This window comes from Setaria viridis, chromosome 7 (assembly GCF_005286985.2).
Source record: "Setaria viridis chromosome 7, Setaria_viridis_v4.0, whole genome shotgun sequence".
In the NCBI taxonomy this organism is placed as follows: domain Eukaryota; kingdom Viridiplantae; phylum Streptophyta; class Magnoliopsida; order Poales; family Poaceae; genus Setaria; species Setaria viridis.
Genome location: NC_048269.2, coordinates 29,772,715 through 29,797,613, shown reverse-complemented (window position 1 = coordinate 29,797,613; position 24,899 = coordinate 29,772,715). Strand labels below are relative to the sequence as shown.

Sequence of the window (24,899 nt, the reverse complement as noted above, 5' to 3'; positions counted from 1 at the left end):
TCAATGCGGTGGACTGTGGAGTCAGGAGAAGGGGGGAGAGGGGGGGAAATAAGCGCGGCTCCAGCTCACGCCGAGCACTACTCGTACGTACACTCACCAGCACCTACCGTCCCGTACAGAGCGACAAAATTTTAGGGAAAAATGTAATGATGTTTTGGACGAAAAAAGCGTCTAGCACAGATTTCGATACTGGGATTCTTAGTGTAGTATGTTTACCAACTAAAATTGAAAACTAGTAAACTGTTCAATGCGTGTGGGTACTTTCGTTTCATCACAAAACCAAGTATGGCCTCTGAATGTGGGTACTGGATTGGGTGCATGTGTACATGTGCATGGACACGTCTGTATGTTTCGAGAAAATTAAATTAGATGACGGCTTGACGCTCATGCGTAGTGACACTGACACAATGTAAACAGACATATATTTTTTAAGAGAGAGAGAGAGAGAGAGCAAAAAAAAAAAACACAAGGAAGAAACACAAGAGGACGGTGCACGGTCAACGACGAGCCAACATGCATCCATATGCACCAAAAGGTTTAAGATTGACATTCGTTTCCCTTCACACACACGCACACATGCATGATTAGTTTGGTACGTAGGATCTCGCCGATCGATCCGTGCGAAAAAAGACAAATGACTTGAGCCAACAGCCCAACACGGCAGGCCAGGAGATGATGGATCGCTAGCTATTGACAAAAGAAGGAAGTACTTACTCCAAATGAAAACATTGACGACATGACGTCCATGCATGCCCACACCTGTTTGGTGAGGCCGGGTTTATGTGTGTTCTGATTGTGGTTTCTCTGCCACTTAAATGATGCTAGCTTGTACGTGCGAACAGATTAATTTTGACTATTGCGTTGTTTGTTTCGACCACACTAAGCGCATGGAGTAATCTTGAATGTTTTTTTCCCGGCTGGATCGGAGCTCTTGTGAATTGTGATGACGCTACGGGTCGTGACTGAACGACGGAAACTGCTAGCGTAACTATAGAATTCTGGGAAGGATAGGCACGTCGTTTTTCAGTCCACTCCGTACAGCGACAGAAATAGACGCCTTTCAAAAAATCACTGCAGGTATAATGACATTTACAGCCACGAAGGATCGTTTTCTTTGCTATGCATACTCAGGTTTTTCTCTACGTACGTATACTAATCTTTCACTAATTTATCTCTGACCAGTAAAAGGCTGTGTTTCCTATTGTGCGCAGAAAGATCAGAGCACACGCCAAGAGCCGTGCCGAGGTATATATGGAAACAGTACACTACTATCTGCAGCAGTGCAGCATCGATTTCTTCGCCCCTTCTCCTGAAAAGTCGAGATATAAAAAGATGGAGGAAACCTCGGTCAAATTTGGATCAGTTGCATGCATGCATTTCTCATCGCGAGGATTACCTCCGTTTTAAAATGCTTGACATGATTTTCAAAACCACATTTAACAATTTTGTCTTATTAAAAAATCAATATATTATGTAAAAATATAAATTATATTTAAAATATATTTAATAATAAACAAGTCACAATTAAATAAACTATACTCCTTACATAGGTTTATAGGTTTCTGAAATCTGAATAAGACGATTATCATGTGTGCAGAGTCCAAACGTCAACGGTGTAAAACACTTGAAACCCGAAGTAAATATACCGTCATCCAACAGCATTGATAATACTACTACTTCCTCCGTTTCAAATGTAGATAATTTTAGCTTTTCTAAATTCGTATATATTATTATGCATCTAGACATACACTATATCTAGTGCATAGAACAACTATGCACTTAGAAAAGCCAAAACGACCGGAGTAGTAGTTGCTTATCCAAGATGATTAGCGAATTGCATCATAGAAGTGGATAAGATGCTTAAATTTGCACGTACTTTGCTACACATGGTAGCTTTCATCATGGGAATTAACTTCAAACCGCTCTTATGACCCTTCAAGTACTTGTGTTTAAGCACACACCTTGCATTTTAGATGCCATAATATACATTTTTTGTCCTTTTTAAGGCATTCATTTTTTTTAGTTTTGACTTGTTTTGTTATTGTATTACTATCACAAGCCGATGATGCATCATGCATGCAATAAGCTGACCTATTTCATTCAGGCTCTATTTCTAGTGGAGAGTTTCATCACACAGTTTTCAAGAGTGGCATATCATCAAAAAAGGTTTGAGTTGATGAATGAAATACTACCCCCCGATGCAGAGTTTCATCACACAGTTTTCAAGAGTGGCATATCATCAAAAAAGGTTTGAGTTGATGAATGAAATACTACCCCCCGATGCGGAGTTTCATTTCACGTCTATACCATTTAATTGTGAGGCATGTGATTGGATATGCTAAGATGAAATGAAACTCTATAGCCCCAATGCAAGTTTCAACAGGTTTTGTAATCTTGAAAACAGTGCATACACAATTTCATCTTGATAAAACTCTTTCCCTCTCTCACTTCATAATTACCTTGTCATGTCATCAATGTGTCATCGTATTTAACATACATGAAACCTCTATCAAACTTGCATTGGGATTAACCTCACTCCTTAGTATACTACGTGTAACCACAAAGGACTAGCTTTTTTGTTTTTGCGAAACACCATCGACATCGAGAGCAGTGCTTAGTTGGCTGCTGTTCACACATAGATTAGGTCATCAAAGAAATGAAGCACTGCTTTAAACATTTGCTCTTATCCTTGGCTACACTGGAAGAGGCACCTAATTTGGACGCTCCATATGCTATACGATGAATGTAAAAGTAGCAGTGGAGAACCGAGAACCTCTTCCTTCTCCATCACTCAATAACTACGGCGGTTATCTAGTCTTAAAAATTTGTCAACAGTGCATTATTCATGAACAGGACGTACGTCCACTGCCAAACAATCTCGTAGCCGGAAATTAAATAACCAAGAAAAAAAATGAAAAATACACCGGCAAATTAAATTATGTAAGCCTATCTTTACATGGAAAAATGCATGATTGGGCTTGCTAGCTGCCTTCGTCAATTTTCTCCTTTATGGCTGTACATATATAGCTTGAAATAAATTTCTATGACATGCAGATATATGAACGTTTATTTTCACATTCTTCCAGAAAAAAAGTATATAATGACGTCCAATAAATCCAAAATACATGACATATTTTGCATATTTCGCCGTATTGTAACACACACATTGTTGACGAAAATAATATAAAAATCATGCACCCGTCTCTCTCTCTCTCCCCTAGCAATTACGATACGCCCTCTCAATAAATGCGGATTGCACCACCTCAACACTCGTCCGCAATAACTCCTTCCCCTCTTCCTCCACATTCTCTTCCACCTCCGTTCCCCTTTCTTCTTCTCCTCTTCCTCCTCCTCCTCCCTTCCCCTTCCATGGCTGTCTAGCTCCTCAGGATCTCTCCGTCTCTCCACTTCCTGCTAGCTACCCTTCTGAGCTTGCACGCGGTAAAGAATCATCTCGAGAGCTGCAACTTGCAGGCAGACATAGAGAGAGATCAGAGTTCTATTTTTGCAAAGGCGCACAACATATATAGTTCTTCTGCTAGATCTCACTGCCAGTCTCACAGAGCGAAGGTTTATTTGGGCTAGTTTGCCCCTAGATCTGTTGCTGGCTGTGTTGTTGCTTGGCAGGCAAGGTATCTCTATATAGGAATAGGATTAGCGCCTGTTCTTTGGCTGTAGAGAGAGAGAGGGGTCCTATGTGTCTCTGAAGAAATGGAAACGAATGAGACGGCAAGAAATTAGGGTTTGCGAGGTGGTCAGAGGAGAATGATGATCCCGGCGAGGCACATGCCGTCGATGATGATCGGCCGGAACAGCGCGGCGGCGGCGTACGGGTCCTCGTCGGCACTGTCACTCGGTCAGGTAATTAATTCGTGGCTTTCTTTTGAGCTGAGTGAGGCAAAAGCAAATTCTTTTCTTTCCTTCGGAAAGATCAGCTTGTACTTGTTGCCGTTTCTTGTTTCCTTTCGTCTTCTCTTTCTCACTCTTGGTAAAAGGTTTCATTTCAATTTGAGGTTTCAGTTTCAGAACTTGGGATTAGCGATAGAACAGAAGGGTCATGTCTGCAATATACTCCTACATGTACTGATCCTGCGAGGATTAGTAGCTTTTTCCTTGGAAACCGAGAAGTCTCAGGAGAGAGAGAGAGAGAGAGAGAGAGAGAGAGAGAGAGAGAGAGAGGTGTTATCTCAAGTACTGCTGTTCACACATAGATTAGGTCATCAGAGTACATGAGCCCCATTTCTTTAAGACTTGCTCCTATATAAAGGGGCAGATGAATGGGACAGATGCTTGGAGAGAGGTGAGACTTCGATCCCTTGGTTCCTGGTCTTACACACATACACAGAGGCTGTGGAGATCAACAGGTTGGCGTGTAGCTCTTCCAGCTGCTCTTTGGGTCTTGTGGCCCTTCAACAAGAACGACCTACCATTTCTTCCTTCTTCCCCCTTTGCAAGCTTGCTTTCACATCTCCCTCTCCATCCCCTTTCCTGAAATTATTTTGGAGCAACTCCTTCATTTTATCTGACTTGCTTCTCTCAATGGAATCATTTATTTTTCTTGAACAAAATGCTTTTTTTGCAACCATTATTTTCCGTTTCTCTTTTCCCATGAAACTTTAGCCACTACAAATTAATGGCGAAGATGAAACGCACGGAATGCCCCAATATGCATGATAGGCAAACGTCCCAGTCCTTGGCACTTAACTGGTGTATCAATTTCAACTGATTTGTGCACCAGTACAGTGATTTGGATTTCCTAAGTTCTTCATTCCCCTTCATTGCAGCCAAACCTGCTGGACAACCCGCAGCTCCAGCAGGCGCTGCAGCAGCAGCATCTGCTGGACCAGATCCCGGCGACGACGGCGGAGAGCGGCGACGACATGATGCGCGGCGGCCGGGGCTCCGACCCGCTGGGGGACGAGTTCGAGAGCAAGTCAGGCAGCGAGAACGTGGACGGCGTCTCCGTGGACGACCAGGACCCCAACCAGCGGCCCAGCAAGAAGAAACGCTACCACCGCCACACCCAGCACCAGATCCAGGAGATGGAAGCGTAATGACCATACCCTACTGTACTCATTAATCTGCTCTTGTTTCCTTAATTCTGCTTAGATTGTTCTTGGAATGCTGTCCATGTTTAATTTTACATCAATTTCGTCCATCAGTGTTTAGTTTGGAAAAATTATGCATAAAATGTTGGTGGTTTGCTGAAATTAATGAGGAGAGGACAAGGGATAGCCAGCAGTCGGTTACTACTAGCATTCACTGAGACTACTGATGTAAGCTTGCGAACAAGTCAAATTGAGTTCTTGCTCGTCCAGATTCTTCACAAGTATTGTATACGTTGACCCAAACCGTTTTTGTTCCTTTGCTCTGAACCAAACAAAGCATTCAAGAAGTAGGAGTGTAGGACTGTATATAGCGTTCACACTGAACTTGTCTCATTCCATATTTTTCCTGGAACCATTTTTGATTCGTCAGTCAACACTCACAAAATACTCATTATTCTTTTCTCTTTGAAATTGATTGATTGCCAGTTTCTTCAAGGAGTGCCCACACCCGGATGACAAGCAGCGCAAGGAGCTGAGCCGGGAGCTGGGGCTGGAGCCACTCCAGGTCAAGTTCTGGTTCCAGAACAAGCGCACGCAAATGAAGGTGATGATCCTTAATCTCAATCAATCAGTTCTTCACTCCCATCATTTCTCTGGAGAAAGGCATATGCATTTCGATCGGAAAAATTGCTTCTCCAAGCCGGCATCGTCACAACTACTTCATTTAAGCCTCTGACCTAGCCTCTGACAAGCTGCATTCATGGTCATGGCCTATTACTATAACTGGACAAAGGTTGCCCACACACCTCCATGTCCTCTTCTGCATGCACACTGCCAAATGTGCTGCCACAGCCCAGGCTGCATGCCAGGCAGTGCCACCAGCCATAGTCAAACCCCACCCCATGCAAGTGTCTTCCTCACTCCTGCTGCTGCCTACCTGGCATACGTTTACAGCACTGTTCATCTGACCAAGGCACAGCTAGCAGCTGCACATAGCATATATGCATATGTTGCTGTTAGGGGGTGTTTGGATAGTAGGTGCTAAACTTTAGCACCTGTCACATCGGATGTTTGGACACTAATTAGGAGTATTAAACATAGTCTAATTACAAAACTAATTGCACAACCCCTAGGCTAAATCGCGAGACGAATCTATTAAGCCTAATTAATCCATCATTAGCGAATGGTTACTGTAGCACCACATTGTCAAATCATGGACTAATTAGGCTTAATAGATTCGTCTCGCGATTTAGCCTAGGGGTTGTGCAATTAGTTTTGTAATTAGACTATGTTTAATACTCCTAATTAGTGTCTAAACATCCGATGTGACATGTGCTAAAATTTAGCACATGCCTCCCAAACACCCCTTAATCCTGTACAACCTGTGCTAAATGCTCAGGTGTTAACCACGAGATAGTTCAGGTACAGATACTCCGTCATGTAATGCATGCTTGTGGTGATCAATGGCATTGTTGTGACCAAAGTACTAAATAGCCGCGGTAGCGGTCGCAATAGCGGCCGCAATAGCGGTAGCGGCCTATTACCGCTATCGCTACTAGGTAGCGGTCGGGCTGTTGCGGTTTGGAACTTTGCGGCCGCAATTGCGCTATAGCGGGCCGCAATTGCGCTATAGCGGACCGCAATAGCGGTGTAGCAGGCCGCAATAGCGTGGAAAAAAAACCCTAATAGCCCAGCCCACCAGTGGACCCCCATCGGCCATTCGACCTCGCCATCCAGAACACGCCGCTGCCACCCGTGTTGGTTGCCTGCCGCCACCACCCTTTGCCGGTGCCACCGCCCTTCGCTAGCGCCGCCGATTCACGTACTCGACTCAAGCTCCTCCTAATCCTCATAGACCTTTGCCGTTACACTCTTAATTTAAGCATGTGAGACATCAGTTGTTTGTATGCAATTAAATATCTATTTATACTTATTATTCATGATATATATAATTAAAATTACGTGAGATTATTAGGTGCCGCTATTGGAACTTATCGTTCGCAATATCGCCCGCTATCCGCAATCCGCTACCTCGACGTCAATCCGCTACCAACCCGCTATTCGCTATTTATTACCTTGGTTGTGACTGAAGTGTGTGTGTGTGAATGGCTGACTTGCAGAACCAGCACGAGCGGCAGGAGAACTCCCAGCTACGGGCGGACAACGAGAAGCTCCGGGCCGAGAACATGCGGTACAAGGAGGCCCTGAGCAGCGCGTCCTGCCCCAACTGCGGCGGGCCTGCCGCGCTCGGCGAGATGTCCTTCGACGAGCACCACCTCCGCATCGAGAACGCCCGGCTCCGCGAGGAGATCGACAGGATCTCGGCCATCGCGGCCAAGTACGTGGGCAAGCCCATGGTGTCCTTCCCCGTGCTCTCCAGCCCGCTGGCTGCGGCGCGCGCCTCGACGCTGGACATCGGCGTGGGTGCCGGCGCGTATGGTGCTACTGACATCTTCGGTAGCGTCACTGCTGGTGCCGGGGAGCTGCTGAGGGGTGCCGTGCAGTCAGACGCAGATAAGCCCATGATCGTGGAGCTGGCCGTCGCAGCCATGGAGGAGCTGGTGCGTATGGCGCAGCTGGACGAGCCGCTTTGGAATGCGCCGGGGCTCGACGGATCGAGCGAGACGCTGAACGAGGAGGAGTACTCGCGCATGTTCCCTCGCGGGCTTGGCCCTAAGCAGTATGGGCTCAAGTCTGAAGCGTCCCGCGACAGCTCGGTGGTTATAATGACACATGCCAACCTCGTCGAGATCCTCATGGACGTGGTATGTGTGGACGAGTGCAATGCTTTGAAGTTTGAATCTCTCGTGTTAAACATCAGGATGTTCTGATGGGTGCCTGTTCTTATTTAATTCTGATTCAATTTATGATGTGCAGAATCAGTACGCGACAGTGTTCTCGAGCATTGTGTCGAGAGCAGCGACACTGGAGGTGCTGTCCACTGGCGTGGCCGGGAACTACAACGGTGCATTGCAAGTGGTGCGTGTTACTACAAATATCTGATCAATAATTCTATAGCTGAGGTGATGCGATCTGATAATGGCTGAAACGAGTCATGTCTGATTTTCTTGTATGTTGCAGATGTCAGTGGAGTTTCAGGTGCCTTCCCCGCTGGTGCCGACCAGGGAAAGCTACTTCGTGAGGTATTGCAAGCAGAACGCTGATGGGACATGGGCTGTCGTTGACGTCTCGCTGGACAGCCTGCGCCCCGGATCAGTCCTCAAGTGCCGGCGCCGGCCATCTGGCTGCCTGATCCAGGAAATGCCCAATGGCTACTCGAAGGTACATGCCCGAATTTGTCAGTTTTCACACTTTCTCAGTAGGTAATGGTTCAGAGACTGATCATGATATTTGTACTTGTTGTCAATGCATCAGGTGACTTGGGTTGAGCATGTAGAGGTGGATGACAGGTCGGTGCACGACATCTACAAGTTGCTTGTGAACTCAGGGCTTGCCTTTGGTGCACGACGATGGGTCGGGACGCTGGACCGCCAGTGCGAGCGCCTCGCCAGCGTAATGGCCAGCAATATACCAACCAGTGACATTGGTGGTGAGCTCCCCGCTCTTCTTCAAACTTCATTTGGCATTTTAAATGTTTACTAACCTGCGTGTCTGTCATATGGATGCATTGTTTTGTTGCAGTGATCACAAGTACGGAAGGGAGAAAGAGCATGCTGAAGCTGGCAGAGAGGATGGTGATGAGCTTCTGCGGCGGCGTGACTGCCTCTGCAGCACACCAGTGGACCACGCTGTCAGGCAGCGGCGCTGAGGACGTCCGTGTCATGACCAGGAAGAGCGTTGACGACCCAGGCAGGCCGCCGGGCATCGTCCTCAATGCAGCCACCTCCTTCTGGCTCCCCGTCCCACCCAAGCGCGTCTTCGATTTCCTCCGCGATGAGAGCTCTCGCAGCGAGGCATGTGACAATCACATCAAATGAACTCATTACCAACATGTATGCATAGGCTTGACACATTTTTTCTGGAAATGATCTTTTGCAGTGGGACATCCTCTCCAATGGCGGTGTTGTTCAAGAAATGGCTCACATCGCCAATGGCCGGGATCATGGCAACTGCGTCTCGCTTCTTCGTGTCAATGTAAGCACATGCATATAAATAGATTATTTGATTCTTCATCTGTGCATGCGATAACACGTAGTTGGTAAGTGTTAATTGTGTTTGCTGATGCACGTCGTCGCAGAGCACAAACTCGAACCAAAGCAACATGCTGATCCTGCAAGAGAGCTGCACCGACGCGTCGGGTTCCTATGTCATCTACGCGCCGGTAGACGTTGTGGCCATGAACGTTGTCCTCAACGGCGGGGATCCTGACTATGTGGCGCTCCTGCCATCGGGCTTTGCCATCCTACCCGACGGCCCAGCCGGGGGCAACATGCAAGGCGATGGTGGCGTCGGCTCAGGTGGCTCGCTCCTGACAGTGGCGTTCCAGATACTAGTGGACTCTGTGCCCACAGCCAAGCTCTCGCTGGGGTCAGTGGCAACGGTGAACAGCCTCATTGCTTGCACCGTGGAGCGCATCAAGGCCGCGGTCTCAGGCGAGAGCAATCCCCAATAGCTTCGTTGAATCTAAAAATGTTCTTATCCTTGCATTGGAGGTACGCACCATGTTAAACCACTACAACATGTTAGAATATGCAAAATTTCATCATTTTGGTTTCGTCTGAATACAGAATACTGATGAATTTACCAATAATCCTTTTGCAGGAGCAGCAAATTTTAGAGCTTTCATCAGTGGGAAGTCAAGAACGCACCTCAGACTCTCCTTGCCATGTGGTGCTCATAGTTTGGGTTAATTTTCGCCTAGTTTCCGCAAAATTTCCGGAAATTCCAAGATATGTTTCAGTTGTCAAAGAAAATGCGTCACCACTACGCAAGGGCAGTTGGTTCGGGTATTGACTTCCTCTTCATGTTGGCCTCTCGGATGCTGCTACCTGTGATTTTTAGGGTTCTTATCTTGTGGAGTACAAAACCGTAATTTAGCCTGTAATTTGTGCTGCTGCTGCTGTTAATTGTTCAGACTTCTCCAGCATCCTGGTAGGAGTTCCAGAATAGATATTTGTGTGCCTTCAGTTCTATACTTTGTAGCGTTTCTGGTGTGGGGCCACCATTTCAATCCCAAATGTGCCGTGCTTGATGTGCTTGCAATTGCATTGCTGCAGCGTGCCTTTGTTGCTTCAAGTTGTTCTCGATTTATTCGGTTATAGTGCCATGACCATGGAATGCCAATTTCTCAGTTATGTTCCCGCAGTTTTAAGGAAAATCAGCCTTATATTTGTCACAATATGCTATGCTGGGTAAAATGATTGCATTCCATGGCCATGCTACCACTTCAATGTCTGAGACTATTTGCCAGGCACCTCAGCATGTTTAGGAGCCGTTTCATAGACATTTACAACACTGTTTTCCCCTCAGAAGAAGCAGGAGTCACTTCATGTACAAACTCGAGTGCTGAGTGCCTCTCAAATAGTCAAAATCATGTAACTGATACAATACAATTCCCTTTCTTGAAAATGAGCTTGGATCTTCAGCATGCTATGATCACGAAATAAGTTCTCTATAGACATGGCATTCTGCTAGCGAAATCAGTGCCTGAACCATGGCCCTCATGATATGTTCATGAAGGTAATTTCTCTTCATTCTGTCCTGGGAGGAGGTCCGCAAATGAAAAATCATGAAATGGTGGACCTGAAAATATTTGAAGCAAGAAATAGCAAGTCAGTTTACAATGCAGCGTTCTTCACTTGATTCTATAAAACTTTAGTTTTATCCTTAGTTAAAATGCACAATTTTTCATCTCACTGTACTTATCGCAAGCATATCTCTTAAGAAAATGAAAGGATGGTCATCCTGCATTTAACTGCTGAAGGGTTTGCAGAATTTTACCTTTTTGCTCGGCTAAAAGGTAAAAAGGAACATGAGCTACCATCTTTGTTCCCCCTTCGCTCCAGTCAACAATACCAGGACCATTTCCTTGGGCAGTGGACGGTCCCAGTACAGATAAACAGATGGCCGGTTCATTCATGAGCCCCAAATAGTCACAGGCACATTGCCAGACTCTCCTGTCTGAGGTTCGGGTACAGCAACCTGCAGGAAACAAAGCAGTTAAGATGCTGTGCGAGAAGTAACACTGATGGATGATGTAAACACATCTAACACTGATCATTTATCACATAAAGGAAGGACTGAGTCAGCACCTTAGCCAATGATACACGTGCTCTCGGAAGCAACTCACTGTGGCATGTTGCTAGTTTTGCAATGGCGGTCACCACAAAGCAGAGGAGCCTAGCTTGGGATGATTTTCTAGAAGCTGCACCCATTGAATCAAATACTGGTTCCTGGCTTAATCCCAAACGACTTGACAAGATATAAAATAAGTCAAATCATGTGTCATGCCATGCAAGTATAGAAAACAAAGACAGTAGACTGCGGCCTCACCTAGTTGCCAGGTTTTCATACAGTAACAATTCCAAATTTTCAAATAGTTCACGAGCTACATCTGTGCGATTTATCCCTCCAGCTCCATGCTCACCGATGGCCCAGCACAAGTGCAATGCTAATTCTGTCTGCATTGGTCAGCCCATAAGAAAATTCAGATGCAGTGAAAGGACATAACAGTTATTTGAGCAAGTGATGATGCAGCAATTTCAGTGGTACCATGAACTCGAACATAGATGTAAGAACTCGGAAGATATACTTGCCTTTGCAGGATCATCATAAGCCTCACCAAGCCTGTCAGTAATAGGCTTCTGCAGAATGGTCGAAAGTTATCATGCGAAATTGTTAACAAAATTCTGCATATAAAGGAAATTCTTAAAGGCCTCCTTATTGCTGCTAAGTATTACATAAGATGGGCATTTATTTGGTTCAGACTTCGGAGTTCTGACTTGTATGTATAGTTAGAAATATTTACACCCATTACCTTTAGTATCGCAATGATGTCAGGAGATCGCTGAAAGGCAGCCAATATGAAATCCGACAGTCTTTTCCTAACATACAAGAATGTAATATCAGGGAACCTAGAATATACAATTGGAAGTTGGAACTTATAGAAGTCATGTTAGGCAAATAACCAAGTCCAAAGCCAGACAAGACATAAGAACATAGCATCATTGTGGATTATGGGTGAAGGTGGGTATGTCAGAATTTTTAACTTTTAAGTTTTGTACTTCTTTCATTTAGCTCTCCCAACATGTTCCAACAAAAAATAGATGGACTTAACATATCACTGCTCCATCAGTTGGTCAAAGGATCATTTAGGATGGCTTTCAGAATTATTAAGTTTGGCAAAAACAAAAACAACAGCTGCAATAGTTCAACATATATGATGAATCCTTCAACTTTATCTTGCGACATTGTTTACTAATTGTTTATCAATTGGTTTCCAACAGAATTAATCAATTACGTCAGATCAAGCAAACAGAGATATTGGAAAAATATCCTTGCTTGCAAACCGCACCCAGCTTAAAAAACATCAGTATGACACATAAGAGACAAGGAAAATTCGAAATAAATTTATGCTGTCTACCTCGAATGAGAAAACCTTGTCTGGGAACATCGCAGCATATCTTGACATAACTACTGGAATAAGAGCACACAACAGCGCTGAACCAACAAACACAGAATTTTCACATGAACAATGTTGGTAATTTAATCTGTGTATCAATAGCAATCATAATTTTAAAAAGATAGTAAACCTACAGTCGTTAACATCCCGCAATGCAGTTGCAAAATATAAAGAAAGAAAGTGAGGTGCCATTTCCAGTGACTGTTTTAATCTATCTGATTGTGTGCTGTTAACTGCTGCTTGTAGTGTCGAAGATATTGTAGGGGATATCCAATGTTTTGCCTGAAGGAAACAGCAGAAAAAGATACCATTAGTACTAAGAATTAAGGGGGAATATAGAAATATCGAACATACACTATTGTATAGGAGAAACTGCTTACAGCAATGCCATCATTCTCATCTTTTAGAAGGTCTAGGAACATCGGGTCAGCGAGGTCTAGAGGGCTACTATCATCAGAACCTGAAATACCACTAGAATCTTCTATTGCAGAACCAGTGTATGCCTCATCCATCAGTGCAAGAAGCATCTGCACAACAGAAAAGGAAAGTGGCTTAGCCAATTTGGACTAGGTAATTCATACTTCGTGAATTCATTCGATGATAACCTCAGGAGCAGCGCTCTTCTGAATTGTAGCTATACTACTACCAATAAGAGTTCCAGAACTTCTTTCCACCTTCTCCAGTGCCACCACCAACACTGGATGCCCCAGCAGTGAGAGAGGAACAAAGGAGTTGAAATCAACCGTTATTACAGAACAAAGACCAACAATGCATGGTTGAAAGTTAAAAACACTCGGAAAAAGAGATAAATATCAAAAGCAAACCACCATTTTTTGCAATATCTAATTAAGATCAGCCAGAGCTGCTTGATAATGTGTGCAGCATATTAAAACTTAAAGATAAAAAATAGTTCTTTATTAAAAGAAATCTATAGTGTGACAACTAGTCTTGTTCATGTTCATAAATAAAAAGTGAATCATGACACGCAGGGACTAGGTTATGTAATCATGCTATACCCATTCGCAAATCCCTCACACTTAAGGATGCGCTCCTGATGAAAGCAGAAACAAGAATTTAATTATGCGCTCCTGATGAAAATAGAACAAAGACCAACTCATAAGCTAGGGGCGAAGCTAGGGCACCTAATGACTGGGGTCGTCTTCACTATATGAATGCAGGATGGGGGTCAGTTACTGTGAACCATGGTTTTCCATTGAAATACAAAAATCATCAGGGTCAGCTATAAACTGCCCTGGCTCCGCCCCTGTCATAAGTTAATTAGCTGCTAAAATCATGCAGCTTAAAATAAATTCAAGGAAGTCCTGAAAGCACATAATCAACAGGCTTACTTGGCAGATCCATAAGGGACAGGAAGAGCGGAAGAAAAGATCCTGCTGACATCATTAATGGAAGTACTTCCAAAAACTTCTTTTCCAGTCTAGAATGTTAGCAAACAAATTAGGCAGCTCGACAGGATTCATATGAAATATTTATGCTACCAGTGTCAGGAAACATGCACATAAAACTCTCAGAAGTTCCAGCAATAAAGGGGACATACTTCTCACCATTTGATGCAATTAACTTCAACAGCAACGGATAAAACTGCATATAAACAACAGTACACAAGCATTGTCAAATGCTAACATGCTTAGATCAATTTGGAAAATAGAAAGAGAAGAGATACATATGCTTAAAAACAAACAAGGAGGCTTAATTGACACATAGCAATGCTTTGCAACAACATGAGCTGCATTATTTACTATTTCGAAGTAAGTAATCATTTCGCGTGTATGCACCTGTGGAATCAAGGTGGGAAAAGAACCAAGGATCTTTGTCTTGTTTGCTATAAGGAATTCAAGTGTGCGCTCTGCAACAATAGGATCTGCGAACTCCCTATTTATAAGAAAGAAAATTGGAGTGATTTTAGAAGCTTTTGAAAGCAACACATAATATATACATCAAGAGACAAACACAGAGAGCAATATTACCTACTTAAGCAAGAGCGGAAGAAGGTTTTCAAACTACCATCAGCATCATGCAAGACTGCCTCCCCAAAGTTCAGGAAGAATTGCAGAATGGTCTGTGAAGGAAAAATACATGTCTCTAAAGTCTAAACAATTCTTGCTAGAAGTATAACTGAATTCTTTATGAAATAAGGAAACATTTAAAAGTAATCTGACACCAATAACCGTGCAGATAAAATTGACTGTTGGGTGAATCAGGAAGTAATGCATTTACCATGAGCTTAGCAATATATTAACTCTCTCCCCAAATGATATACGCACGTTACTGAGAAATTTCGATAAAATTGTAAGGGAGAAGTACAGTTCTACGGAAAAGGACCCATAGTTCCTGACATCCGAGCATTTATCCATCAAAATGTTAAGAATAAGATCTTTGCAGAGCAAGACTGAGAAAAGTCTGCTTACAAGAAGCAGCGCGCCGGTGGAGGCCACGGCCTGCGTCGGAGCGGCGGCGCATCGCTGAAACAGCTTGCTCATCACCGGGAACGCCCGTGCCACCATCTCGTCCCTCGCCTCCTTCGCCTCCCGGCACATCTCGCACACCTTCCTCACCTTCACGCGGGAAAAGAAAAATGGCGCAATAAGCAACAAACTAAAAATCCGTATGTATACATCCAAGAAACCGGACATGGGGAGAAGGGTTAGAAGGGAGATGCGATTACGGATTGGAGGAGGTTGGGATCGGAGGCGGGGTCAGCGGCCGCAGCGGAGTCCCGTGAGGCTGCCGAGAGCGAGCGGAGATGGAAATCGTAGCTGCTGCCGTCGCCGCCGCCGAGCTCCGGCGAAGCCATGTCGTGGCGTCGTGTAGCGTCTTGTCGTTGACTTTTTTTAAGGCAGAGTTATAAGAGTTACATAGGGCTGACGGATTTAACAGGCAAATTTGTCTACCAAATTCAGAGAACGTGGCAGAGCATCCACGTTGGAGCGTTTATTTTTATGAACAAAATTAGCAGTGCTAAACTACACTACTATAGTATTTATCTTCGTGACAATATGACCATGAGTAACCAATTCTTCCTCCTTGGTTCCTCTTATTACATTAACATTATCCGAGGCTAGCTTGAAATGTTGAAGCATGAGGTCACTCATCAACACCAAGCCTTCCCTACAAGCAATAGCCTCGACGATCTCTGCATCTAAGAGTCCACGAATCACTAGCGCAAATGCTCTCAGAAAGTTTCTTGCAGCGTCCCTAGAAATGGCAGCCGCCACCACCTTTCTTGAATTCTTCGAAGTGGCTGCATCGATATTGATTTTAACAAGACACGGTGGTGAAGGATCCACTGAGGTGGGACACCTTGAGTTCGTCACACCGGCACCGCTTGCACCGTCTTGATCATCTTCAAGTCAGCTATAAAAATTGTTCACAAAACATTAAGTAGATAATGAACTCTAAAAAGAGCAGCCGTGGATCGTCTTCCTGCGAGCATACCAGATAGCCCAAAGAGTGACCACCGTCCTCATCAGATCCTTATGTTTTAGCGAGCTGACAATAGCCGCTAACCATCCCCTAGGCTCAGTCTCTTGAATTTCGCTCACCAGCTCTGTAATTTCCTCGCATTTCAGAACCCACACGTATTTCGTTATATTGCACTCACAGTCCCAAGAATTAGGCACTCTATTAATGAGTCTGCTATTTGGACTTCGTCGGCGTCGTTTGAAAATCCGGGCGCGTGCACAGGGGAGATCCCTGCGTATGCACTTAAATTGTTTGACTATCATGTCAAGACCTTTTTTCCCTTCATATGCACTTAAATTTTGGGGTTACAGGACGGATGAAAGATATCACATCGGCGTTCTGCATCGGCGTCAAGATGAAAGCTATACCAGGAACCCGCGCCGCTCAGAGCTTTGTATCATCACGGCAGGAGCGCATGCAGCAACCTGCGCAGTACCCCACGCGTGCCCAGAGAGCGAGAGCTGTCGGACACTGGAAGATGATGTGTTCCGTCGTTTCTTCCAGGTGGCCACAGAGGTCGCACCTGGCGTTCGGCACCATGTGCTTCTCGGCCAAATTGCCCCTGCACGGTAATGGTATTCGTTCCTGGACCAAGAGCCAGATGAAGAACTTCACTCGTGGCGGAGCACGATTCTTCCAGACGTAGGAGGCGAAGTAGCAGGGAGAGAGGTCCGTGGCCGCCATCAGAGTGGCTCGCCGTGGGTTCCTTGCAGCGGGCAGCACCGGGTGTCGTCCCCGTCCCTCAGTTGCATGCCGTTCAGCATCAACTGCACCGTGGCGCCCTGATTCGTAGGAAGCGGTCGACGCCCCCTTGTAGAACATCGCGCACCGTAGCGCCCGAAGTGACCACATGGCTGTAGAGCGCCGGGAGAACGTCGCAGAGCGGCCCCTCCGGAAGCCATGAATCTTCCCAGAATGCAGTGCTCGAGCCATCCCGCACACGGACCAGTAGGTGGGCAGCAAGGCATGCAGGGAGGTACAGTGCCCGCCCTCAATGTCACCTTCTAATGAGACATAATTCCTGCAAGCAAGGTCACCGAGGGAAAAAGCTTGATCAATATTTCTCCAGGAAAAGAACGGCATTTACAATGTCTACTGGCATCACAAAGGACCTCAGGGAAAGTGTAACAATCACCTCGTATATAAGCAAGCAAGTGTGAGCAGCATAGAATGCATGAAGCTACTCAGTCTTGGAAACTTTTGGAACCAATCGGTTCCTAGTTTTAGGTAACCGAAATCTGCTAAAACCTGAAGAACCGATCGGTTCAGTTCGGTCAGACTGAGCGCCCACCCCTAGCTACTCTGCTGATCTAGATGAGTGCAATGTGAAGGAACACTTTGTTCACAGCTGCTTAAGATGGCACTGGCCGGACCTGCCAATCATAGAACCACTAGGAACATCTGAACATCTGCTTAAGATGCCAAGCTTGATCTAGAAAACTAGAGGAACAATATGAGAGTTTTCACATTAGCTGACTATGATATTTGTAACTTAATTCAAAGATTGAGTAGGCTCTTACTGTTGTCAGTAGCAACAGTTAGGCAGGTTTACACTTGTGCAGTTGAGTAGCATACATTTCGTCGCTTATCAGAAAAATAAATTGCTCTCCTGTGACATGGAAAGGTTAACACTTAAAACATAATTCATGGTAATTAAGAAAAAACTATGAAGATCTAACTATCTGTAATGCTACCTTAGGTGTTTGAGAATGGATATCTTATAAAACCTTCGTAAATATTTTTCCATCAAGGTTCACTGCATTGAAGAAAGAAAAGAAAAACTTGTGAAAGGAATTCCGATTGAATTATCAAAAAGTGAAACTAAGCATAAAACAGGATTTCTGCAGCAATACCTCAGAAAACAAAGAAAAAATTAGTCAAAAAAGGTCCTAAACAATCCGAAAAGTACTATTCTGGAAAACTGGCAAAATCAATAGATAAATTCAGAGTTAATATGTTGTGTATGCAGCCTATTTCTGTAGCAGTACACCAAGACAACTTTAAAGTTGTTGGAGCAGCAAGCGGTTCTAAAACTGCTAAACTCACACATCAGTGTTCTGTGAGTGAGAAAACTCCCCATCAATAGTTTTTTATCAACTATAATACAAAAAGTTTAAACTACTCAATAATTATAAGAAAAAGACATCCAAATAATTAGCAAAATAAGTTCCAATGGAGACTTTTTTTTGGAACTCTATGTGGCAGTACAAAAAGAAGTTTATATTTTGCTTTCTAGGTTAGCTTCTGCCACTTCTTTTGCTTACATATGTTCCAATGGAGACTTTTGCAGATACTAAGAATACATATGGACATAAGTCCATCAAACTCCAATAAGTATGCTGACTTGGAATACAGAAAATGAGACATCGGTGATACCATGTTGGTACAGCAAATTAGTCCAGCATTAAGCAAAGAAATTAGGATATCAGAAAAGCGTAAGGATGCAATATTTTGTGCAGCAATAGATCAGAAAACAAAGGCAAGTAGTCAAAAAAGGTCCTACAATCTGAGAAGTACTATTCTGGTAAACTGGCAAAACCAATAAATAAATTCAGAGTTAATATGTTGGTCCTACAATCTGAGAAGTACTATTCTGGTGAACTGGCAAAACCAACAAATAAATTCAGAGTTAATATGTTGTGGATGCAGCCTATTTCTGTAGCAGTACACCAAGACAACTTGAAAGTTGTTGGAGCAACAAGCCGTTCTTAAACTGATAAACTCACACATCAGGGTTCGGTGAGTGAGAAAATTGTCTATCAATAGTTTTTTATCAACTCCAATACGAAAAGTTTAAACTCCTCAATAATTATAAGAAAAAGACATCCAAATAATTAGCAAAAACAATTGGCAGAGGATTAACAAAAAAATATGGATCAAATTTGTAGATATTTTGTGGGACTCTCGGATGATTTTGCATACAGGATACTAACCAGTTTATGCACAGCGTGTTAGATATATCCTGAGATGTTCACGCTTGACAACTGAGAATCATGTTTGGGTACAGTGAAAATCCCAATTCGAACAACAGCCCTGCACCATAGGTGAAAACAAGTGGGTTATTTGGAAGGAAACCATAACTGTAATCAAATAAACAAAAGGAGAATAACTGATGTTCATAGGGTTAGGAAAAGCAAGGGAAATTGGTGACTAGGAAGTTCCACCTCTTTGTTACCTTTGGGTAAATCAGGCTCTGACTATTGGAATGGTTCCTATCGACTTGCGGCAATGCCTTCTTAGTTCCTCGCTGTTCCCATCAGCGACAACCAATTCTCGCAGCGAACTTGGAAGGTATTCCACCTTTGGAAGAGACCGGATGCCTGGACAACTGTCTATCTCCAACTTTAGCAGGGAACCTGGCAGGCCATCCTTGGGCAGTGATCGGATGGCTGCACATCCGAAGATTCTTAATCTCTTGAGGTTCGGAAGTCTATGCAGCCCTGCAGGGAGGCACTGCAGCTTGTCGCACTGCCTAAATCTGATCCCCTCGAGGGAGGTGAGGAGCTGAAGGGCCTCCTCTTGCTCCTTTGTGAAGCGCTCCACCTCTCTGACCCTCGAAAAGTCCAATTGGGTGAGCGAGGAAGAGAGCAAGGCACAGATGGGCGCAGCAAGGACACCCGCGACGTCATCCGTGTGAAGCTCCTGCAGTTTGGATGAAGAGGATGGAAGCTCTTGTTCACGCGGCAGTGAGGGCTCGGAACCAGCGAAGAAATTGGGGGTTTCGAGGACAGTTAATCTGGTGAGACGGCCTTGGGCGAGGAGAGACTGCAGTCCCTCGCCTTTAAGATCCCCACATTCCTGTATGTCTAACTCTGTGAGAGAGGTGAGGTTCGAGAGAGGGAGCAGCGTTTCCATGCCCTCCACGCTGCTAAGATAGAGAGATTCCAGGGAGGTTGGGAAAGGGAAACAAGAAGAAGAGGACGACGACGAATAGGAGGAGAGGAACCTGGGGCATCTCCTTATAATTAATGAAGTGAGGGAGCTCAGACCTTGGAGGCCTCCGGTTCGTCCTTCGTCTTCGTCGTGGTCGAGTAAACCTGGGCAGAGGACCAAATTTTGGCAGTCCAAGATCAACAAACTTTGTAATTGGTGAGGCAGCAATAGTACCCCTTCTGATGTTATTTCCTCCCCTGCTCTTGCGCCCTGCTGCTCGTGCTGTCCAACTTGTGCCTCCTCCACTTGGTTAACTGAAATTGACGGCGGTCTTGGCAGTGCTTCCGTCCTCTTATGCAGGCCCACAACGCCTAACCCTGTTAACTTCTCACACTTGAACAACCAGAACGTGCGGAGGTTTGGGAAGTAAGAGAGCAGTCGTGTCAGTCGCTGCCCACTACCACCATATCGCCCAATCGTGATGCGTTCAACTGGAAATTGATATCCGGCATGACCATCACTTTCAGCCGAACAAAAGGCCTCACCCATATCATTTATCCAGAGGCTCTCTAGGGATGATAGCTTTTCGAGGTGAACCAGTGACAAAGGAGGGCATGTCGTCACCCACAATTCTTCAAGTTTGGATAGGTTATGAAAGGCTAACACCCTCCAAAAAGCACTATCCAATGTGTCCTTTCCCTCAATTTTCAACCTATCTCCACTGAAAGACAGCTGCTCAATACCCGAACCAGCTTGTACAATCTCAGCTCTGCAAGTAGAGCTAGACCATGGAACACAAGGCAATGATGATAGCTTTGGACAATCTGCAATTTCGAGCTTTTCCAGTTTAGGAAACCAGGTCATGTTATCCTCAACGTGTTGTCCATATCCAGCACAATGTGAAAATGGCAACTCCATGAGTTCTGGGCAGTCTTTGATGACGAGTACTTCCAAGTGAGAGAACAAATCAGAAGGGCCATTCCCAACCCATTTTATCAATTTTGGTACCTTTTCCAGTTCTAGCCTCTTCAATTTTTTGAAGCTTTGTTCTGGTATACAGCTTTTACAATGTTCACCGACAAACCACATCTCTCCTAGAGATGGAAATGTTTTCCAAGATACGTTACTCAGCCGAAGAGATTCCAAAGTTTTTACCGAGAGGTTCGTACCAAGCCATGAAGGGCAAGTGTCACCTCCATGCCCAGCAATAGATAGCTTGTAGAGATTGCTATGTGGCATAAGACTTTCAAGGATATTCTCTTCTCCTATAGGATCCTTATCGGAGCGATTAATATCCCAATCTAGTACGAGCTCTTGTAAATGGTGTTTTTGTATTAGTTTTATTGCAACTGCTTCTTCCTTTACTTTAACCTTTTCAAGATTGTAAATGCCCAGTACTTCAAGCTCTAGTAGTTCTGCTAGTTGCTTTAACTCAAAACCTTTATTTTCTTTCTTAGCTTCAAATCTTCTTAGTTCTCGTAGAAGTTTCAGGTTTCCCACGTTGAGAATGTCTGAGTGAAGGCTATTATTGCCAGGGACAAGAAAATGTTGCATGCTTACGAGGTTGCTTAAATATCTTGATGGCATAGGGCAGCTCGAGGAATCTTTAATGTCTAGGATCTTCAAGTGATATAGTCTTGAAATTGTTCCTGGTAGGTCTGTTTCCAGAAAATGGTAATCCCCCTTAATCCTTAGGTAGCGAAGGTGGACAAGCTTTGAAAAGTTCTGCCACATATCCTCCACAATATATGATGCTCCAGACAAAAAAATAGCGCGAAGGGCTCCAGCTTTCTTAAACAAATTACCAAATGTTTTGGAAAAACTCTGCACATTTTCACCAAACAACATCAATGTACGTATGTTTTCAATTTGTAGCCTTTTATCAAGTGCACCAAGATCCTTCTCAAAGTCTTTATAAGTAATTATATCCTCAACATCTTTGTTATCCACAATGATAGACAAGTGGCGTACTGATGCCGGGATATGTGCAGACCTCACTTTAGATATTTGTATGCTAAGACAATCGTACCGTGAAACTTTCACAGCCAGCTCATGTAATAGGTCATGGATAACATAATAATGACAGCCATTGTCTTTTTCGTTCCTTTTGAAAAATCCATAGTTGACCAAGTCAATCAAATAACTCTTGCCAACATCTTCTATTCTTATGCTCTGATCACCCAGATGTAAAACATCTAGTCCTATCCAAAAGTGAACTAACTCTTTGCTGTCAAATTCGTAATCTTCAGGAAACAAAGCACAATAGGAAAAGCATTGCTTTAGGTTAAGTGGAAGATAATCATAGCTAATCTTCAACGCTGGCATAATGTCATTGTCACTGGTTTGGAGTTCCCATTCTTTGCTCTCTAGAACCCTTCTCCAATGCTCCAAAGTGAGCTGTTTTCTTAGTAATCTCCCTACAGTTTTTGCTGCAAGAGGATTACGTTTCAGTTTGGCCATTATTTCTTTCCCAGTTTCAATTAACTCAGTATGATCTGACAATGACTCATGTTTGGTAAATACACATGCGTCAAAGAAATCCTTAAAATCTTGAGCTCCTAAACGATCCAATTGTATTTGAGAATCACCTGTCTTAACCATTTTGGCCACATCTGACATTCGAGTTGTGACTATAACCATATTACCTTTTCCTCCACCTTTTCCAAATGGTGCTAGTAGTTTTTCCCACTCATACTCATGACATTTCCATATATCATCCAGGACAAGCAAAAACCGTTTACCTTTTAATCTTTGCTCAATTAGCTCTTGATCACTACCAATTTTGTTTTCATCTTTAACTTCAGGAATCTTTTTCACAGCTTCTTGCGCCAATCTATCTGCATTGAAATCCAGAGAGACGCATATCCAAATTGTAACTTGGAAATGGCTCCTCGCTTCTTGGTATACATGTTGTGTGAAAGTTGTCTTCCCAATACCTCCCGGGCCAACAATTGGAAGCACAGTAAGTTCATTGGCAAAACATTCACCATGGGTAATGGAATCTACAACACTCTGTAGCTCTGTCTCCCTCCCATACAATTTAGGCTCTGTAATTTCCTCACTGGTTGTGGGCCGTTCCATGGTGGCAGTAGTGATACCTTTGGAGCCTATCAGCTCTAGATTAAGAACGGTTGAGACCATAGCACAGATGGGCTTGAGCTTCTTTACGATCTCTGTCATCCTTGTAGATACATCCACCCTATCAAACTTCAATTTTGGTATCTGTGCAGTTTGTCTTCTCTGCGGTACCTTGGACGGCCAGACACCACATAGAAATCGTCGTCCACGACCATCGACAAATATGGAAGAGCAGCATGGGAGGCGTTTACCGACAGCATTGGCAGTGTTGCGTGCAGCAGAGGTGACCTTCGACATGCAACCGGCATCAGTACCGACCTTGTTGTCGCCATGGTTGGTGTGTGTTGTTGTTGGTGGTGGTGGTGGTGGTGATGACGAGCTGTCCGCCCGTATGCCACACGAGCAGAGGACGCTGGAGAGGCACCCATGTCCTTCTGCATCATCTCCTTGCTTGTTAGGAGCACCACGAGTAGCATCAGGCGAGCCTGAGGAGAGCTTGAACTTATTGGCAACGTATCTTCCAGTGTGACGAGCATTGAGGAGGAGGTCACGGGCGTATCCCCCGGCGTGCTCGTTAGCGGCATGGTAGGTGCCGTCGAGCTCGTCCTGGATGCGGAAGTAGTCGAGCTCGTCGAGCACGTCGTCGGCGTCGTAGGCCAGCAGACGCAGCTTGAGCAGCAGGTCGTTGAGGGCCGGGTTGTCGATCTCCCTGCCACGGGTGTTGTTGAGCATGGCCTGCGCGTACTGCAGCACCGTCATGAGGCCATCGACCTCGGAGCCGAGATTCTTGCTGGCCGCCCACGCCTCCAGGAAGCCGTCTGCGACGGGGGCGAGCGCCTTGCCTACCACCCACCGCGCCGCGCTGAACGCGAACTCCATCTTCACGAGTCACGCGGTGGTTCAGGTTCCTTCTGGATCCGAAGGCAGAGGGAAAGGCATTTGCAATCGCAGAGAACAAATCAGTAACACGTGACAAGGATTCATTCGAGGAACATGACAGAAAGAGGTGTACGTGTACCTACCACAAAACGGATGCACACCAGGGCTGGCACTCAGCCAGAGCGTGTGCTCAAATCTGTAGAGACTTCCTCAAAAGAGTAAGATCCGGCAGAGGTGTTGGAGAAGACACCCCAGATCCGAAAACAGGATGTACAGCAGAGGACCGGGCCGGGCGGGGCGGAGAAGACGTCGTCGGACAAGGAGTCGTCGATGCCAAATCCCTCCTGGTTAGTAGTGCCATGCCATCTCAATTCTCATGGGCGTCGCTTCGGAACAGAGGAGGCTGGAATCTGGGAACGAAAGATGGTCTGGAATCAGGCAACATTCAGCACCTACGAGAGGCCAAACTAGCTGAGGAATGAGGAGGATGCAGACTCACACGACGAGAGGACTAGATGAGAGCGGCAGTGCGTTGAGGCATACCGCATACGTTCCCAAGGGTGCAGTGCTGAGAAGTGAGAACAATGGAGATGGCAGCGTGGAAGGACTGAGCTGATGAACGGAACCAGCTTCCAAGTGAAGCCACTACAGCCAGCTGCTCCATTATTAGTGCCGGGTCGCTGTCATGCCAGCGCGGTGATGGTGAGGCATCACCTTCAGGTCTCGCTGGCCCGGCTGGCCAGCTAGCCGCTCCATTACCGGCAGCCACAAGCCGGTGACGGGCCGCTGTCAAGCCATCGCGGCGACATGTCGCGACATAAAAAATGAGGTGTCTTGTCCCCCCCTGACTCCGGCTTGTCCATAAAGCTTATGGGTCAGGAACTCGACGTTACAGTATGTAATTATAGGCATGTGTCAAGTAAAAGTACATTGAGATACTTCGGGGATGGCGTGAT

General features: G+C 45.0%; 2 protein-coding genes across 11 annotated transcripts; one reads left to right on the top strand and one right to left on the bottom strand.

Moving 5' to 3' along the window:
- Window positions 1-3,268: 3,268 nt before the first annotated feature.
- LOC117865503 (homeobox-leucine zipper protein ROC2) lies at window positions 3,269-10,244 on the top strand. The gene is made up of 11 exons (XM_034749732.2): window positions 3,269-3,861; window positions 4,785-5,050; window positions 5,535-5,652; window positions 7,169-7,813; window positions 7,926-8,027; window positions 8,130-8,330; window positions 8,424-8,598; window positions 8,691-8,962; window positions 9,048-9,143; window positions 9,247-9,661; window positions 9,771-10,244. The coding sequence occupies exons 1-10, from the start codon at window positions 3,766-3,768 to the stop codon at window positions 9,619-9,621; spliced, it is 2,346 nt and encodes a 781-aa protein (XP_034605623.1). The 5' UTR covers window positions 3,269-3,765; the 3' UTR covers window positions 9,622-9,661; window positions 9,771-10,244.
- Window positions 10,245-10,411: 167 nt separating this feature from the next.
- LOC117865504 (uncharacterized) lies at window positions 10,412-24,601 on the bottom strand. Of its 10 annotated transcripts, XM_072295221.1 has the most exons (20): window positions 19,047-19,152; window positions 17,808-17,869; window positions 17,634-17,722; window positions 17,249-17,553; window positions 15,317-17,134; window positions 15,060-15,206; window positions 14,619-14,710; window positions 14,427-14,523; window positions 14,189-14,232; window positions 13,980-14,068; window positions 13,236-13,327; window positions 13,011-13,157; window positions 12,765-12,912; window positions 12,592-12,668; window positions 11,986-12,057; window positions 11,761-11,812; window positions 11,502-11,625; window positions 11,254-11,420; window positions 10,950-11,144; window positions 10,412-10,751 (listed from the first exon to the last, which is right to left on the bottom strand). In XM_072295221.1, exons 5-20 carry the CDS (start codon window positions 15,443-15,445, stop codon window positions 10,681-10,683), a joined length of 1,743 nt encoding a protein of 580 aa, XP_072151322.1. In that variant the 5' UTR covers window positions 15,446-17,134; window positions 17,249-17,553; window positions 17,634-17,722; window positions 17,808-17,869; window positions 19,047-19,152; the 3' UTR covers window positions 10,412-10,680. The 10 variants fall into 10 exon arrangements, 1 of the variants encoding a protein (XP_072151322.1); XR_011898834.1 differs by lacking the exons at window positions 10,412-10,751; window positions 10,950-11,144; window positions 11,254-11,420; ... (10 more) ...; window positions 14,619-14,710; window positions 15,060-15,206 and adding exons at window positions 19,289-23,975; window positions 24,087-24,353; window positions 24,443-24,601 and having other exon boundaries at window positions 16,255-17,134; window positions 19,047-19,146; XR_011898837.1 differs by lacking the exons at window positions 10,412-10,751; window positions 10,950-11,144; window positions 11,254-11,420; ... (10 more) ...; window positions 14,619-14,710; window positions 15,060-15,206 and adding exons at window positions 19,289-23,975; window positions 24,087-24,353; window positions 24,443-24,601 and having other exon boundaries at window positions 16,255-17,134; window positions 17,249-17,504; window positions 19,047-19,146.
- Between the last annotated feature and the right edge of the window lie 298 nt (window positions 24,602-24,899).